The 15,273-nt window shown below is 51.9% G+C and overlaps 8 protein-coding genes across 8 annotated transcripts; 5 read left to right on the top strand and 3 right to left on the bottom strand.

Moving 5' to 3' along the window:
- The first annotated feature begins 90 nt into the window (after nt 1-90).
- BDV37DRAFT_126451 (NCBP3 domain-containing protein) lies at nt 91-1,887 on the top strand. The gene is made up of 2 exons (XM_032078658.1): nt 91-341; nt 404-1,887. Exons 1-2 carry the CDS (start codon nt 219-221, stop codon nt 1,697-1,699), a joined length of 1,419 nt encoding a protein of 472 aa, XP_031941041.1. The 5' UTR covers nt 91-218; the 3' UTR covers nt 1,700-1,887.
- On the top strand, nt 1,888-3,584 carry BDV37DRAFT_126452 (uncharacterized protein). Its single transcript, XM_032078659.1, has 2 exons — nt 1,888-2,327; nt 2,415-3,584. Exons 1-2 carry the CDS (start codon nt 2,075-2,077, stop codon nt 3,551-3,553), a joined length of 1,392 nt encoding a protein of 463 aa, XP_031941040.1. The 5' UTR covers nt 1,888-2,074; the 3' UTR covers nt 3,554-3,584.
- BDV37DRAFT_249116 (60S ribosomal protein eL29) lies at nt 3,456-4,829 on the bottom strand. The gene is made up of 4 exons (XM_032082046.1): nt 4,753-4,829; nt 4,578-4,629; nt 4,242-4,344; nt 3,456-4,154 (listed from the first exon to the last, which is right to left on the bottom strand). Exons 1-4 carry the CDS (start codon nt 4,757-4,759, stop codon nt 4,119-4,121), a joined length of 198 nt encoding a protein of 65 aa, XP_031941038.1. The 5' UTR covers nt 4,760-4,829; the 3' UTR covers nt 3,456-4,118.
- Nucleotides 3,584-4,112, bottom strand: BDV37DRAFT_126441 (uncharacterized protein). The gene has a single exon (XM_032078657.1). The coding sequence runs from the start codon at nt 3,894-3,896 to the stop codon at nt 3,615-3,617; it is 282 nt and encodes a 93-aa protein (XP_031941039.1). The 5' UTR covers nt 3,897-4,112; the 3' UTR covers nt 3,584-3,614.
- Nucleotides 4,830-5,591: 762 nt separating the features above from the next.
- BDV37DRAFT_249112 (F1F0 ATP synthase subunit delta) lies at nt 5,592-7,035 on the top strand. The gene is made up of 6 exons (XM_032082045.1): nt 5,592-5,764; nt 5,838-5,860; nt 5,948-6,078; nt 6,190-6,278; nt 6,340-6,429; nt 6,492-7,035. The coding sequence occupies exons 1-6, from the start codon at nt 5,633-5,635 to the stop codon at nt 6,522-6,524; spliced, it is 498 nt and encodes a 165-aa protein (XP_031941037.1). The 5' UTR covers nt 5,592-5,632; the 3' UTR covers nt 6,525-7,035.
- A 20-nt stretch (nt 7,036-7,055) lies between these two features.
- On the bottom strand, nt 7,056-10,407 carry BDV37DRAFT_249110 (uncharacterized protein). Its single transcript, XM_032082044.1, has 2 exons — nt 9,416-10,407; nt 7,056-9,353 (listed from the first exon to the last, which is right to left on the bottom strand). Exons 1-2 carry the CDS (start codon nt 9,779-9,781, stop codon nt 7,623-7,625), a joined length of 2,097 nt encoding a protein of 698 aa, XP_031941036.1. The 5' UTR covers nt 9,782-10,407; the 3' UTR covers nt 7,056-7,622.
- Nucleotides 10,408-10,984: 577 nt separating this feature from the next.
- Nucleotides 10,985-12,096, top strand: BDV37DRAFT_271835 (putative L-cystine transporter; the record flags this gene model as incomplete). The annotated part of the gene is made up of 5 exons (XM_032084780.1): nt 10,985-11,025; nt 11,116-11,133; nt 11,221-11,468; nt 11,553-11,659; nt 11,722-12,096. The coding sequence occupies 5 exons, from the start codon at nt 10,985-10,987 to the stop codon at nt 12,094-12,096; spliced, it is 789 nt and encodes a 262-aa protein (XP_031941035.1).
- A 1,919-nt stretch (nt 12,097-14,015) lies between these two features.
- On the top strand, nt 14,016-15,273 carry BDV37DRAFT_249104 (putative C2H2 transcription factor). Its single transcript, XM_032082043.1, has one exon. The coding sequence runs from the start codon at nt 14,146-14,148 to the stop codon at nt 15,070-15,072; it is 927 nt and encodes a 308-aa protein (XP_031941034.1). The 5' UTR covers nt 14,016-14,145; the 3' UTR covers nt 15,073-15,273.

Genomic DNA, 15,273 nt, shown 5'->3' with positions numbered 1-15,273 from the left:
TCCGTCGCCGCCTGCGAGCGGTGAGCCCAGTGACTTCTGCTCATCGCCGGCACTTCCAAAGCTTCAGTTCGCGATTGCTTCATATCTTTCTCATATCCCTCTCCTCCCCGCTTTAGTAGAAGCAGAATTTCTTTTCAAATTATATTCGTGTGTGCTACACATCTTCCTTACTGCATCAACCACATTTCCATTTAGTCCGCAAGTGACCCTCCCCCGCAATGGAGGTCGCCGGCGTACAACAGCCTTCCGCCTCCAACGGTGACCACGCCATGGATGCGTCAATGGATATCGACATGGACCTCGACCTTGGTCCGTTACCGGAAGCCGAGGCAATCGAAACTGTGAGTATGAATGCATCCAAGTTGCCCGCCGTGTCTCGTCTAACCCTGGTCGCGCGACTCAGGACCCAATGGGCGGAGCAATTCCCTTTCAAGATGGAGCCGTGGATCCCCAGTCGTCAGAAGCCCAGTACGAAAAAGTACACGTCAGAGGTGTCGACGAATTGACGACGGATAATATCAAGCAATTTGCGAACGAGCACTTCACCCTCGAAGCGCCTTCCCGAGTCGAATGGATCGATGACACATCGGCAAATCTCATCTACTCCTCGCCTGAAATCGGTCTCCAGGCTTTGTCGGCCCTTACGCAGGCTAGTGAAGAAGAAGATACGTCTGAGTTACCGGCACTGCGACTCCGATCCGCTAAGCTCCTCTCTTCCCACCCCGATTCCGTACTCCTGGTGAGATCGGCCGTGAAGACCGATCGCAAGAAGCCTCGCGCTCATGAAGCCAGTCGCTTCTACCTTATGCACCCTGAACACGATCCTCGCGAGCGTCTGCGACGGGAGTTTGACGATAGACGACGTCAAGGTGGCGGAGACGATGGGGATTACAGGCGGAGACGGTTCGACGGCCGGGAGCTGCGGCGACGGAGGGATCGTGACGGAGATGAAATTATTAGCGCTAATATGTATGACGATTCGGGGGCAGCTGGCACAGATTATTCCGAGACAGGAAGAGGTCGCGATGAGCGAGGTCGGCGCCGGGACCGGGATCTGGAACTGTTTCCTTCGGATGAAGGACGTCCTTCGGGGCGCCTTCAGAATCGCAGTGCTTCTCCGGGTCGCGATACGTTGATGGAGAGTGGGTATTCGGAGCATGACCGTCGCGAGTCGCGCAGGCACTTCCGGGAGAGATCGCCTCAGATCGATCGTCGGAATAAAGGCAAGGAACTCTTCCCGTCTTCAAAATCTTCCGGTGCCGATGCCGATGCCAACTCGCGAGAGCTATTCCCGAATAAACCAGCCAACAGTTATCTCAAGAAGGAGCTGTTCCCCAGTAAGCACAGCAATCACCGTCGGTCGGATGCCATTGATGCTGCGGACGAAACGGCCGACCTTTTCTCGAAGAGAATCTCAGTCCCTCTTGTGGATGGTTCTCGAGATCAACGACGGAACAAAAACGTCGAGCTTTTCCCAGACTCTGAAGAGAGGGAAGTTAATATCCGTGGAGCCGCTGGGCCAGACCAAGGGTTCTCAATTCGTGGCGCGGCAAATGGTCTCTCGATTAAGGGACGGGGCGCATCGGTTCGCGAGCTCTTCCCATCCAAGTACAAATCCAATGCTGGCAAGGAGCTGTTCTCGGATAAGATAGAGGGACGGGGAGGTCCACGACGGAGGGCGGAGGATATGTTCAGCTAAAAAGCTTTTAGAAACTGCACATCGGCGAGAAACGTGAATGTACAGTCATTCGGTATAATCGGGAACAAGGGAGTCTTTGAAAATCAGATAGAAAACGGGTCTAATGATGCCATCCAATTTGTGATACCAATGCTTTCCTCTTTTTCTTTTCACTTTCTTGATCTTGTCTACGACCTCTCCATATTTAAAAACCTGCATACTCGCTTTTTGCGAACATGTATTATACATTGGCTAGATTCTTGAAAACTCAGTGTGCCGTACATACGGAATGATATGACCCGAACCTTTTAAGATAAAAATTATGGTTATCGATCCCGGTGTTTATCACGACGTCCAACTACATTCCAACTTCAACACCAGGAACAATAAGCCAGAATGCCACCTACGTCTCAGAGCCCTCCGTTGGCGAGTATTTTGGTAGCCCGCTTCTTACGAAGCAACAACTACGCCGAGACTCTTAATGCCTTCATCCGTGAAGCGGGATTGCCCGCCGACGCGGGGCAAGTAACAGACAGCAAAGAAAACAACTGGACGATCGAGAGCGTACTCGAGGAGAAGAAAGCCTTCGACCAGACTCTGGGGTTCGAACGATACGGCGAAGAGGAAAAAGACGAGTGGAGCGTTCCTGGTGAGTCACTTTGCGTCTCTCGCCACAGATATATATAAACTCTCCCTCCACAGTCAAATAACCCAGCCTGGCTAACGTACCACACAGCACCTTCCAACCCCAAGCTCATAGGGACACCAACATCATCAAACATCCTCGCCTGCTCCGTGGATCCATGGAGACACCCCGATAGCACCGAGGACAACAACCCATCTCGTCTCATAGCCACAGGCGCAGACAAACAGCTCCATCTCTTCCAGACAGAAGCCGACAATGCCATCTTCAGCTCCCTCCCAGGGCTCTCCGAGTCCCCAATCCTCTCATACGCGCCTATCCGCAATGGAGAATACGTCTGTCTAACCAACATGTCGGGCCAGCTGCTTCTACAACGGAACGCCGAGATCCTCGACAAAAGAAAAGACCACGCCAAGTACGCCGTCAAAGTAGTCGCATTCGAAGACAACGATTCCTCCACATGGGTAGCCACAGCCGGCTGGGACTCCAAGATCAATATCTACCGTCTCGATCTCGCCAACAAAGCGATCGGCGAGCCCGTCGCATGCATCACTCTAGCCTCGAACCCGGAGTCGTTGCTCTTCGTCCAACACCCCGATACCAAGGAACTGCTTCTGCTGGTCGCCCGCCGCGACTCCACCCATCTGTACTACTACCAGGTCCAACGACAGCCGCCGTACGAATGCACCCTCCGTGGCAAACAGAATCTGGCGCCCCATTCCAACGCCTGGATCGCCTTCTCCCCGTCCTGTCTCGCCCTCAGCCCCCATGACCCGGGCCTCTTGGCCGTCGCTACCTCTACTTTGCCGCATATGAAGGTTATCATTGTGCGGCTTCTGTTCCCGGCTACGGAGAGCTTGCATGAGGGCGCGGAGCCGGAGACACAGGCTACGCAGGCTCTCGCGGCGCTGTCGCTTCAGAACCGCGAGGACGCTGCCATTGTGATCCAGGCTAATACGTTTGCGCCGCAGACGGCGTATTCGACGCCGCAGGTTGCTTGGAGACCGGATGGGTCGGGGGTCTGGGTTAATGGGGATGATGGGGTGATTCGGGGGCTGGAGGCTAGGACGGGGAAGGTGGTTACGGTGTTGAAGGATGGGCATGTGGCTGGGTCTAAGATTCGGACGATCTGGGCGGGTTGGGTGGATGTTTTGAGGGATGGGGAGATTGTGAGGGAGGAGTGGTTGGTTAGTGGGGGGTTTGATAAGAGGTTGATTGTTTGGAAGGCTTGATCGTATCACTTTGTAGTTGTGCTGGTTACTTGAGCTTGCGTAGAGATGCATGGGTCGTGTATTATATCTGACTGTCAACGTCATTGGGAGCAGATAAGGGAGAAACAGTTATGACAACGTAAATGAATTGATGTAGTATGAATTGATTGCTATTCTGGTCTACGGATGTAGCCCTCCGTCCATGCACCCTCTCGCCACAGAGTTCAGGCAGAAGGTGTTTGGTAATTGGAGGGCATGGAATCTTCTCTCGGCACGTTGAAAAAAATCCTTCAGCAAGCGCGCATGAAAATAAGCACGAAGCTGTACACACATATGCCTGTTCATACGAACATTGAAAGCCCATGATCGGGGCTGCGGAACTGCACAACCTACTGACCAAAACACACAGGAAGAACGGAAACAAGTGTCAGGCCATGTCGTGGAATCGAATCATATTGTCTTATTTAGCAACCGTTGCACGGAACCAGCCAGAGGGTCTATCCGACAGGACGCCTGGGATCATGGCACGTGTGAAACACCAACTCAATGCGCTCCCATTTTTAATTCATTTCTAAATTAAGTTGATTTATGCGATCTCACGCTTGCCCTCCTTGCGCTCCTTCTGTAGCAGTTGTTAGTCGGTCTTTTTTCAAGTGTTTGGCGAGTGGTCGAAGTGCGTAGGTGTGGAGAGGGGAGATGGTCAACGTACAAGAGCCTTCATGGTTCCGTGAAGAGCGTGACGGTGGTTGCGGCGGAACTTGGGGTCAACACCCTTGAGGGAGGGGTAACGGTGAGTCTTAGGCTTCTTGATACTGTTGCGAGTCAAGTATGTCAGCGGCCTGCTCCTCATCGTTTCATTCCGTAGTATCCATCTCGGAGGGGCGTTGGCTGAACATGTTGCATTGCTGGATCTGATCTCGATCATCCCGAGTTCGCTGTCGAAATAAACCGCCCACCACACCCAACAATACAACATATCGCCGCAATCCCCCTCCGGTCGAAAGACGTCGTGCTTCAGGAAGGATAAGGATCGAATGGTACGCACCCGTTACGGTGAGCCTTCTGGCTGTTGTGGTGCTGAGAGGCGTTCTTAGACTCTGTCAAGGGAAGACGTCAGCTATTCCGAACGACGAAGTCCAAAGATCCCGTCATTTTGGGAAATGATGCCAGGACCAAAAATCTCCATATTCATCCAGGAGAACCAAGGGATCACCACATACTGGCCATCTTGTCGGATTTGTCGCAACTGGGAGACGGTTGACGATGAGTTGGCGAGTGAGGTTACCCTGAACTGAAGCAGAAGGCGCAGAGACTCTCTCCGCCTTTAGGGCTCCCGTTTGTGGGATTTCGCTTACCGTCCGCGGCTTAGCGCCTTTGGTGCCTTACGTCCTTAGGTATGAGCCTACCATTTATTATACACAGTTACTATTACTCGGATTATAGACAGACTCTGAAGTGTATATACTATGAGGTCATTTAACTACATCCAATATATATTTTTTACGATAGAGACATTATTATACTGTGCAAAACAATCTGAAGATGGGGTCCTCCATAGGTATATCGGTATTCAACATCGGCCCGTGACCGGATGACTAACGAAATGCCATGCCAACTCTATTTGTTCACGTGATATCAAACGATGGTGGTTAGTTCAACATTCATATTCCCGGTCAAGACCCATGCAATATCAGAGCAATGATTGTTTGAAGGTACATTAGCCTGAAGTACCCGTAATTTCGGAGGTCAAAACTGATGGTCTGCATTGAGCTGACTCTCAGGTTCCCCATTTAGAGTAAGACTGTATGGATTGCAATCCTGTGTCTGCACATAACATACATCATACAGATACTAAAGAAAAATCCAGGAAAGAAAGACCCAGAGCCGAGGGACAGTAACCCATGTAGCCGGTATTGTCGGATTGATGTAGTAGTTGTAGTAGAGAAGACTGCAAGACTTTTGCTGGGGATTCGGAATGTCCGCCACGTGACCGGGCAAGAGCCGCTAGGGAACAACCGGCATCCGACTTCGACCTTTGCAACTCAAACACAGGTCCAAGAGGGATACCATCACCGTCGTCTCCTCCCCATCCATTGCAAGATGAGCTCTCTCCGCTTCGCTCGCTCTGCCCTCCGGGCCCGTCCCTCTGCCTTCCGCGTTCCTCTCCAGCGCAGAGGTTACGCCGAGGCCGTGAACGACAAGATCAAGCTTTCCCTGGTCCTTCCTCACCAGGTACGCCCGACCCCGAGGTTCCCTCCTTGTACACGTATATGTTGCCTTAACTAATCAATTTCCTACTTCATAGACCATCTTCAAGTCGACCGGCGTGTACGTTTGTTCCGAATCCCGCCCTACCGAGAGTTGAGGGTCGGCCCTGCCTCGTTCGCAGCTGTACTTACGATCTTTTTCATGTAGTGTCCAGGTCAACATTCCCGCCGAGTCCGGAGAGATGGGTGTTCTCGCCAACCACGTCCCCTCCATTGAGCAGCTCAAGCCCGGTCTTGTTGAGGTCGTTGAGGAGGGTGGTGCTACCAAGAAGTTCTTCCGTACGTCCGACGACCCATGTTGACGCCGCGCCCCGAGCCAGGACTGGTCGATGCGGGCTACATCAATGCAATATTGAACAACGCTGACATGCATAACTCGTGCTGCTACAGTCTCCGGTGGATTCGCCGTTGTCCAGCCCGACTCCCAGTTGAGCATCAACGCTGTTGAGGGTTTCCCTCTTGAGGACTTCAGCTCCGACGTACGTCCCGAATCTCGACGTGTATCCTGAGATACATACTAACGAACGCTTTTCACCACAGGCCGTCAAGAACCAGATCGCCGAGGCCCAGAAGATCGCCAGCGGCAGCGGCAGCGAGCAGGATATCGCTGAGGCTAAGATTGAGCTCGAGGTGAGTAGAACCCATGTTCCGTTGTGGAAACAAAATGAGCGGTCAGCTAATGTTTTCTACAGGTGCTCGAGACCCTCCAGGCTCACCTCAAATAAATTACCTGATGTACATATCCACTCGCGATTCCAACCTTGAACGTGTAGAACTATAACCAATTATTATTCTTTATTGACCTCCCAAACACGTGCTTCCATAGCATCCTTACTATTGTGTTGCCTGTTGTGAAGCGTATTCTCGTGACTCTTGCGCTTTATAGTACACACGCTTTTCTCCTTGGCCTTTGCCCTATTAACCATAGCTATACAATATTCAACCAAAGCACTCATTATTACTCCATAGTCATTCACTGACCATATTGCCCTTCAGTGAGTAGCATACATTGGCATAAATCATGTTGGATTCAACATAGATACGGCCATATAAGGATGATTCAAGCTTAGGCGACGGCACGACTACCTGACTTTATGTCATTTGCCCTGAGCGATAATCTTGTGGTTTCGTTTATATCAATCCTTGGGTTAGGGTCATTTTTATGGAAATGGTCCAGATCAGATATCACACGTACAATACCGCTATTAACTTTTACAAATTTTCTATCAAATCCGCGAAGTGTGTATACAACTACGGTAGCTTTGAAGCACAGAATGCACGAAATGAACCCATTAGAATTCTAATGTCAAATGCGAAGGCGAAATCAGAACAACAGATCATGAAAGGGCAAAAAACAAAGCAGATAATAGACGGATGAAAGAAGCCACAAAGATGAATAGAAGTGAAACGCCATATACATAATCGACATATCCCTCCCATCCAGAACCCATACCCATATCCATATCCATTTCCTCGTCCCGTATTTGAGGTATGTACGTACATTTTCGGCGTAGGTTTTCCTGTCCATGATTTTGAATTGCTGTTCAGGGCCCTTTCGGTTATCATAAGCAGTGAAGAGCGTTTTATCAGCTCTTCTGAGTTGTGGTACCTAGGGCTAAAAAAGGGACTAGACAGGATCAACGTTTGTATGCATCATTAAGTTGCCATTTCATCGTGTCGATATCAAGGGGTAAATCGTAATAACATGAAGAACAACAAGGGGGGAAAGCGCAATGGGAGCGAAATATACGAGATCGAAATCAACAAAACATCTATACATGTGAAAAGAGGTTCAGAGGGAAAGTACCCGCCGAAGACATCCGTCAAGTGAAATCCACGCTGTGTTGTCGTTCTTGTCGGGCGCGAGCTCGTTCCGCTCGTCTTCGTCGCCGGTTACTTGCGTAGTCTCCGCTTGCTTCTGTACCGGTATATGTACCAGGGGATGTGACGCTCCCTGGGCCATACGGCAGACTGGAAGGTACATGTGGCGGGGGAGGGGGAGCCATATGGCTCATGTTCTGGGGCGGGGGGATAGGTGGTGGAGGTACGCTTCCAGATGGGGCTGTGGACATTCCAGCGGCGGCAGCAGCAGCGGCAGCTTCCTGTTCTCGTTGCATTCTTTCGTGCTGTTGACGCTCTAATTCTTCAACGCGGCGCCACCGGTCGTGGCTAGCTTCGTTGCCTGACAGGGAGCTTGCGCTTCCGGCGCGACGACGAGAATTTCTCCGTTCCCTACGTCTTGCTTCGCGACTTGCGGCTGCCTCTTCCTCCGTTAACCTTCTGAGTGTGACATGCCGACCATCGTTGTGCATTTTGACTTTCACCGATACTGGTGGGGAGCTCGTGTGATCATCTCTGTGTCTACTACTGCTCCGGTGCCTGCTGCTGCTTCGGCAGCGATGGCTGGAGGCAGCACCCAGGGCACTTCCAGCGGCGGCTCCAGCCGCAATATCAGAGGGATCAAGTCGAGAGGGAGCATGACCTGGCATTTCCGAGGTAGGTGCACCTGGGGGTAAATCGGAATGATGCCCATCGATTGCTCCAGACATGGCCGGGTCACCAGTTAAAGCTGATTCTCCGTGTTGAGGTCCCCGCGGAGGTCGTGTCAGCTCAGTGGAGGAGATGTCAGTCGCGGTGAAGGAGTCGGTTCGTCTGCGAGGCGGGTACCCATCCCCAGTATAGCGTCGTTTGCTGTCTGCTCGGGCAAGCCTTTCCTCCTCCATCTCTCGACGGCGCATATCTTCTACACGACGATCATCATCATTTGCCTTGCGACGAGTAAACATGTTTTTGAGGGCCGCAAAGGCGCCCGCACCAAACAGGGCATTTCGAGCTTTGTTAGGTCGGTCATGGTCGTTATCGGAAAAGTAAGTTGTATTGTAGTAGTATGATGACCCGGGACTTTGAGGTCTACTCGGGGGTCGGCTCGGTGGGCGATTGAGAGGGGTTCTGTGACTTGGTTCGGGTCGTCGTCCATCTTCCATCCTACTCATCGTGGTCTCCGTCATGCTGTCACTTCGGTTATGGGCGCGCCGATACCGGCCAGATTCGGCATCATTGTCTCGGTTTTGTCTCCTGTCGAAGAACTTCTTAGCGAGGAAAGCGCCACCGCCCACCGCACCAAGTTTAAGCAGTTTACCGCCCCAGCCTTTGCGCTGAGCTCCTTCATCTGAGTACTTTTCCGACATATAAGACGTATGAGAGTCCTCATAACCATCTCTTCCCCTACTCTGAGAGCGACGCTTGAAGAGTGAAGCTAGTCCTGCTCCTGCGGCTCCCGCGGCCGCCATTCGCCCGAAACTGCTCTGGCGATGACCAGCAGGGCCGGGGGCTGGGGGTCCAGAGACATAGCTATGTCGACTGTCAAGGTCGGGTCCCGGTGGGTATCCCTCATCATCATATAGGTACGACAGGACGAAAAACGTAACCAAGAGGGCAAAGGCAGCGACAGAATATAATATGAACAACGACTTTGGCGAACCATAAAGGGTGAGTCCTAAGGGAATCTGAATGAGTCCGAGGATGGCAAGAGCCCGGCCAATCCACCGGTGGATCTGAAAATATGAAGTTAGCTTTCGAGGTGAGTGTTGGGGGTGTAGCATTCTTCGCAACTTACCACTAATTTCAAGGGCACTCGATATCTTTGCCGCTTGCTTTCTACTTTGTGGAGAAACCAGCCCCACAGGATCTGAAAGACAACCATAACATAGATTGCCAGTCCAATCCCGTGGTGAGGGTTTGTGAGACTCCTCTCCGGCCCAACTGCAAACCATCCGCAGACGAACACTACTGTGCTTAGCAGTAGAGTTAGGACTTGGAACCAGGCATGCAACTTGAAAGCCACAAACGGATTCCATCGAGAGTAGTATCGAATGATTAATATTGATATCGGAACAAGACCCAGGAATACGATTGTCCCAATCACACCATGTACGACTATTAGGGTATGATAGTAGGGCATATCCTTGAATCGGTTTCCCATGCCTGACACCAAAGTAAGAACGAGAGCTACCAAGGTCGGAGATTCCACATACCATTGTATCGCATTGTATCAAAATTGACCCCCATCAAGTTGGGCAAGAGGAATGTATCGCGCCCTGCATCCCATGTCCCGTCGCCAACATGTAGAGTATCCGAGGCATACGTGCTGCTCCCAGGAGCCGTGAGATCCGAGTTACCAGTCATGGTTGGCTGTGATTTTGTGTATTCCGACTATATGCAAATATGCTGTCTCAAATGGCGATCTTGCGACACTGGAATGCCGGAATAGATTCCCGAAGGAGATCTAATAGATCCCCCACACCAGAGAATGCACCATGCGCCAGTAAGAGATGCTGATGTGAGCACGATACGTCAGTGACCAGATGAATTGTCGAGAATGATCGCAAGAGCACGATAGATCGAAGAGGTTGGTTCGGCCGAAACTGATGATCGGATGTTTACCACCGTACGCGCTTCAGGATGGAAATGTAGATTGTCAGACGAAGGAAAGGCGGGGAACAGTAGGTGAGGAAGGATGAGAAGTTGAAGAACCGGGCCAAACAGCGATGAATCCTGAACGATGAGATTCAAGTCCAAAATCAAATCAATTGACCAAGCAGGGGTACCATACCAACCGCGGTTTCGATCTTGTCTGCCACAGTAGGGAGATTGGAGGCTGGAATGTAGATGCATTGGGATTCTTCCAGCTCCGATCAACTGTTTTCCGTTTTGGGTTTAGCGGGCCAGCGCATATCCCGGACAACCAGCCGCTGACTCAGCCATCCTCAGTCATCCTCGGCCGCGGACCGCCTGCCGTTCTGGGCCGTATCGCGTGCCATGCCGGTTCCTTCGTATCTTATCAGTCGCTCGCAATCGATGACGACTACTCCAGTTGGATTGCCATTTCTCTTCTTTCTGAAAGCCTACAAGAAAACGTCCGGTGAGGCCTTCATATCCGGACTCTTCAATGAGTCGACGGAAAGATCCGAAACAAGGGGAAACATCGCTGAACCACGGGTATCTGGCCCACTGGATTGATAAGCGACGACAACGTGTTGATAGCTCACATCCCCGATATCGCCGAGGCAAGGAGGTTCTGATCCTCTGGATTCCGGTCGCTTGGCGAAGTGAATTCTAGCTTTTGTCTCTCCTCTCGTTTATTCTACAAACTCCCAGCGTATCCAGATCACTCGATTCCGGGATCATGTCGCCCCAACTAGAGATCTTCATCAAGGCCCTTTCCCGGTATGTACTGCGGACATCGGCTACAGCCTTGGCGCGAGAAATAGCCCCGCTCTTCCTGAGTCAGTAACACTGATACATTCTACGGTACAGCCTCTTAGGATGGATATAGTACGTCTTCACTTTGTGTTAACTTTCGCTCTACTTTCTGAAATGGCTGGACGACGTATTGAACGCACCGGGGACTGACCCGTGCAGCACGTTATGTTGGTCCGCGTCCTTTTATCCTCAGCCGATCACCAACTTTCGGCGCCGGTCGACAGTTGGCTTAGCCATTGATTTTCCCACCGTTAATACTTTGGGATATGTGTGCTACACTGGCTATACGGCCGCCTTCCTCTACTCTCCCGTGATTCGTCACCAATACGCCGCTCGTCATCCCGGGTCCGAAGGGTCTACCGTGCGGTTCAATGACTTTGCCTTTGCGGTGCACGCTATCATCCTCAGTGCCTTAACCTACACGCAATTTTGGCCCGCGGTCTGGGGATTTAAGGTTTCCCGCTTCCAACGCGTTAGTAAGCCAGTCGCAGGGCTGTTCTGGGGATCTATCGCGGCCGTCGCTATTTTAATCTTTATCGTCCTTGGTCAAAGCCCCGATGGGGGCTATGATCCATCCGGCTGGGGATGGATCGACGTCGTAAGCCACCAACGGGTTTGATGTACCTGCGTATTACTAACATACCACACTGTCTATTTTAGGTATACGGTCTCTCCTACGTAAAACTACTGGTCACCATTACCAAGTATGTGCCGCAGGCTTGGGTAAACTATAAACGCAAATCCACCCACGGTTGGCATATCGGACAAATTCTACTGGATTTAGCGGGCGGGATCTTGTCCTTGATCCAGCTGTTTCTCGACTCGAGCTTCCTGGATGATTGGAGCGGCATCACGGGCAACCCGATCAAGTTCCTGCTGTCGAACGTCTCGATCCTTTTTGATATCCTCTTCATGGTGCAGCATTACATTCTCTACCGGGGCGCGGACGATCCCGTCACCAAGCATCAAGACCCCGACGTTACCACCCCTCTGTTGAACGAGTCCAACGGCGCACCGAGGACGGAAGATGTGTGACAGGGCTGGGGGAGAGATGGCGATGCAGTTGTGTCGTATTGGAGAGGATGATGATATAGATTCTTTTCCGGGTTTGCATTGGTTCATAGACTGTTGTTATTTTGGGTTTGCCACTTAACGGCGAGAGTGTCATCTTAAACTATGATTAGATCCACGGACTACCTTAGTCTCAGGCGAAGGCCCTGAATGTGATCGAAGTAAAGACTGTGTGGGGCACCGCATTGCTGTTCGAGTGAGATGTCAGCTGAAACGTTCGGAGTCGACTGGACCCGATCTGTCTCAGAGTAGTTTGTTGTTGGCCTGTATAGAAGACGATGCGACGAAGACGCGACAGGACGACGTACTAGTCATCGTCCACCGATGAAGTACCGTGACACCGCTCTTTTTGCAGCTGCGGTGGCGCATCGTTTGCTGAACCGTCCAATGGTGGTGGTGATGGCGCGTCTCCACATGGGGTTATCCACCAATCCACGGCAGGGATCTATGCATATCTGTTGGAACCACTGCAAGAACGGTGGGAATGAGGCTTATCCGCTACGACCCGAGGAGCGGTGGGAAGCACCAAATTCGGTCATTGGGAATTGGCGCTGAAACGGTGAAACTTTGACGCCCAGTCTGACGAATGCCAATGGCATTCCTCCGTCGAACACCACCGGTACAACCACCACAAGATCTTCCCGTCGTCCATGGGAGGGGAAGACAAGAGTCGGAGATCCCGGCCTGGGTCCAGGATAAAATCCGGAGGGGCTGAGGCTCTTGACTTCTCTTCGCTGGTAGAGCCATGGATGGACTCCCAGGGTACCCCCGAACACGGGATGACTGATGCAGGTCTCTCTGCACGCATTCCCGCAGTTCACAGCCCACATCCATGGCCTCGAATGAGATCTCCTAATCCAGTCAAGGTCGCCAGGGCCATAACCGTGGTCTGGGCGGGAGTCTGTTCAGCCCTACCAGGGAAAAGCCAAAGAGGCAAGTGGGAACCATTTCACTGCAGTTGCCAAAGACCACTAGCGGTCGGCATGTCTGTCGATCTCTAACTTGTCTATCCGAGCGAGCCAATCAGAGCACACCGGCGACCCTGTCAGCCAGGTCACTGCCCGTCCTGATTGGCAACCCACTGGAATGAGCTGCTAAGAATACCGAGTAAATGTGAAAGTTTGTCGTGGATTTCCTCGACTTGTATCTCCGGCCGTCCTCGGACTGGCCCCCAGATCATCACCGAACCGATCGAGAAGGAGTCCACACCTCCCCGCTCGTCCACATCATGTCTCTGATCCTCTTCCCTCGACATTCCCCTTCCTCATTCGTTCGCAGTATATGACCCAAGTCTAAGTTTAGTGTCCTGAGGCGGTTCAGCATGTCGCTGCATTTTTTTTTGGGTTTTTTGGGACGTCCGTCCGGCACGTGGACTCCAACCAACAATGCGGAAATGGAGAAAGAAACCACTGTCCACTGTCCATAGTCCTTAGTCCCTCCTGGCGATCACCCAAAGTCCACCGCGAAATGCAATGGAGGTACCTCACAGCCCTTCCGAGACACATCTCTGGTCCAAAGTCACTTGCAGACACGAACTCACCACTCATCACCACTCATCCTCACTCATCTAGACCCCCTCCAACTGTCAGCTCGCGAAACCACTGCATAGCCACCACGTCTTACTTCCCAAACGGCCGTCCCTACAACGTGGGGCCCCTGTTGATGTCACCAGCTGATATTATATATTTCTTCATCTGTCGGATCGGGCAATAGACGTTGCAATTATTACTCGAATGTGCATGCGTATTTGTGATCGTTCTTCGTTCTTCTTTTCCTTCCATTCTGCTATATCATCCGTGCTTGCCATCCTTCTCCCCTGGCCTTTTTTTCATCTTTGGATCATCTACATCGGATCTTGAATTGAACTGAACTGTGATCATATCTATACCTACTTTATACAGACATACATACATACATACATACATACATACACACACAGACACAGAGACACTCCTAGTGACTAGACAACAACTAGACCTTCATCCAAGTGTCCTAGCCAATTCCTCCAATTCTATGGGCACCATGGACCCATCCACCGGCTTCGATCTACCAGCGGGAGACTACCCAGCTATAGACATCCAAGCCGGGCTCGGCATCTCCATACTCCCCTCCAAACGCCAACCATACACCCCAGAGCCATGCGCCTGTCCCCCATACCCACCCCAACCGCACCTCTACACCCCACCAACCCTGCAACACTACGCCCTCCCGGACATGACCGACATGGCCGACCTGATCCCCTACACAATGGAACGGGTGCATTTGCGCGAGCCCCCGGAGCTGGAGAACAACATGTTCTACACCCCATTCCGGCGCGCGGGGGACTTCTCCTCCTCCTCCTCCTCGTCGTCGTCCACATCCACCGCCTCCTCGATACACTACCCGACATGCGACTCCTTCGACAGCAACACTCTACACCCAACCGACTACTACCCAGGAGCAGGCGCCTCAGAATACCTGCACACGCCATCCTCCGTATCATCCCCCTACTACCCCCCCGACACCACCACCACCACCTGCAGTAACACACCGACATACCCACCACCACACCCCAGCCCGACATCCGCCACAGCAGCCGTGGTGTCCGCGTCTGCAGGCCCACCCCCGGCAGCCACGCAAAAGGACCTGACGCACTACGGCATCCAAACCGCCGACCAGACCTGGCGGTGCGCGTACCCGGGCTGCACGTCGCAGACGCTCTTCCGGCGCGGCTGCGACCTCCGGAAACATTTCAACCGCCACCGCAAGCACCTGTTCTGTCGGCATCGGGGGTGTCCGCAGGCCGTGGCCGGCGGGTTCTCGAGTAAGAAGGATCGGGATCGCCATGAGGCGAAGCATAATCCGGTCGTGTGTTGTGAGTGGGCCGGGTGTGAGAGGGTGTTTAGTCGCGTGGATAATATGAAGGATCATGTTCGGAGGATTCATCGCAGGAGGGAATGATCTTTGTTTTTCTTTTTCTTTTGACTTGGCTTGGTTTGGTTTGGGTTTGGTTTGGCTTTTCTCTTCTTGTGATTTGTTGTGGCTTATCTTGGTTTTAATCATGGATTTGGGTTATGGGGTTGGATAAAGGGCAGGATCAACTGTACTGTATTATTAGACGATTTCCTTTTTTATTTTCTTTTCTCTTTTTTTTTTTTTTTT

Source organism: Aspergillus pseudonomiae (assembly GCF_009193645.1).
Source record: "Aspergillus pseudonomiae strain CBS 119388 unplaced genomic scaffold BDV37scaffold_36, whole genome shotgun sequence".
In the NCBI taxonomy this organism is placed as follows: Eukaryota; Fungi; Ascomycota; class Eurotiomycetes; order Eurotiales; family Aspergillaceae; genus Aspergillus; species Aspergillus pseudonomiae.
The sequence above is the reverse complement of the archived record's forward strand: the minus strand, read 5'-3'. Positions and strand labels throughout refer to the sequence as shown.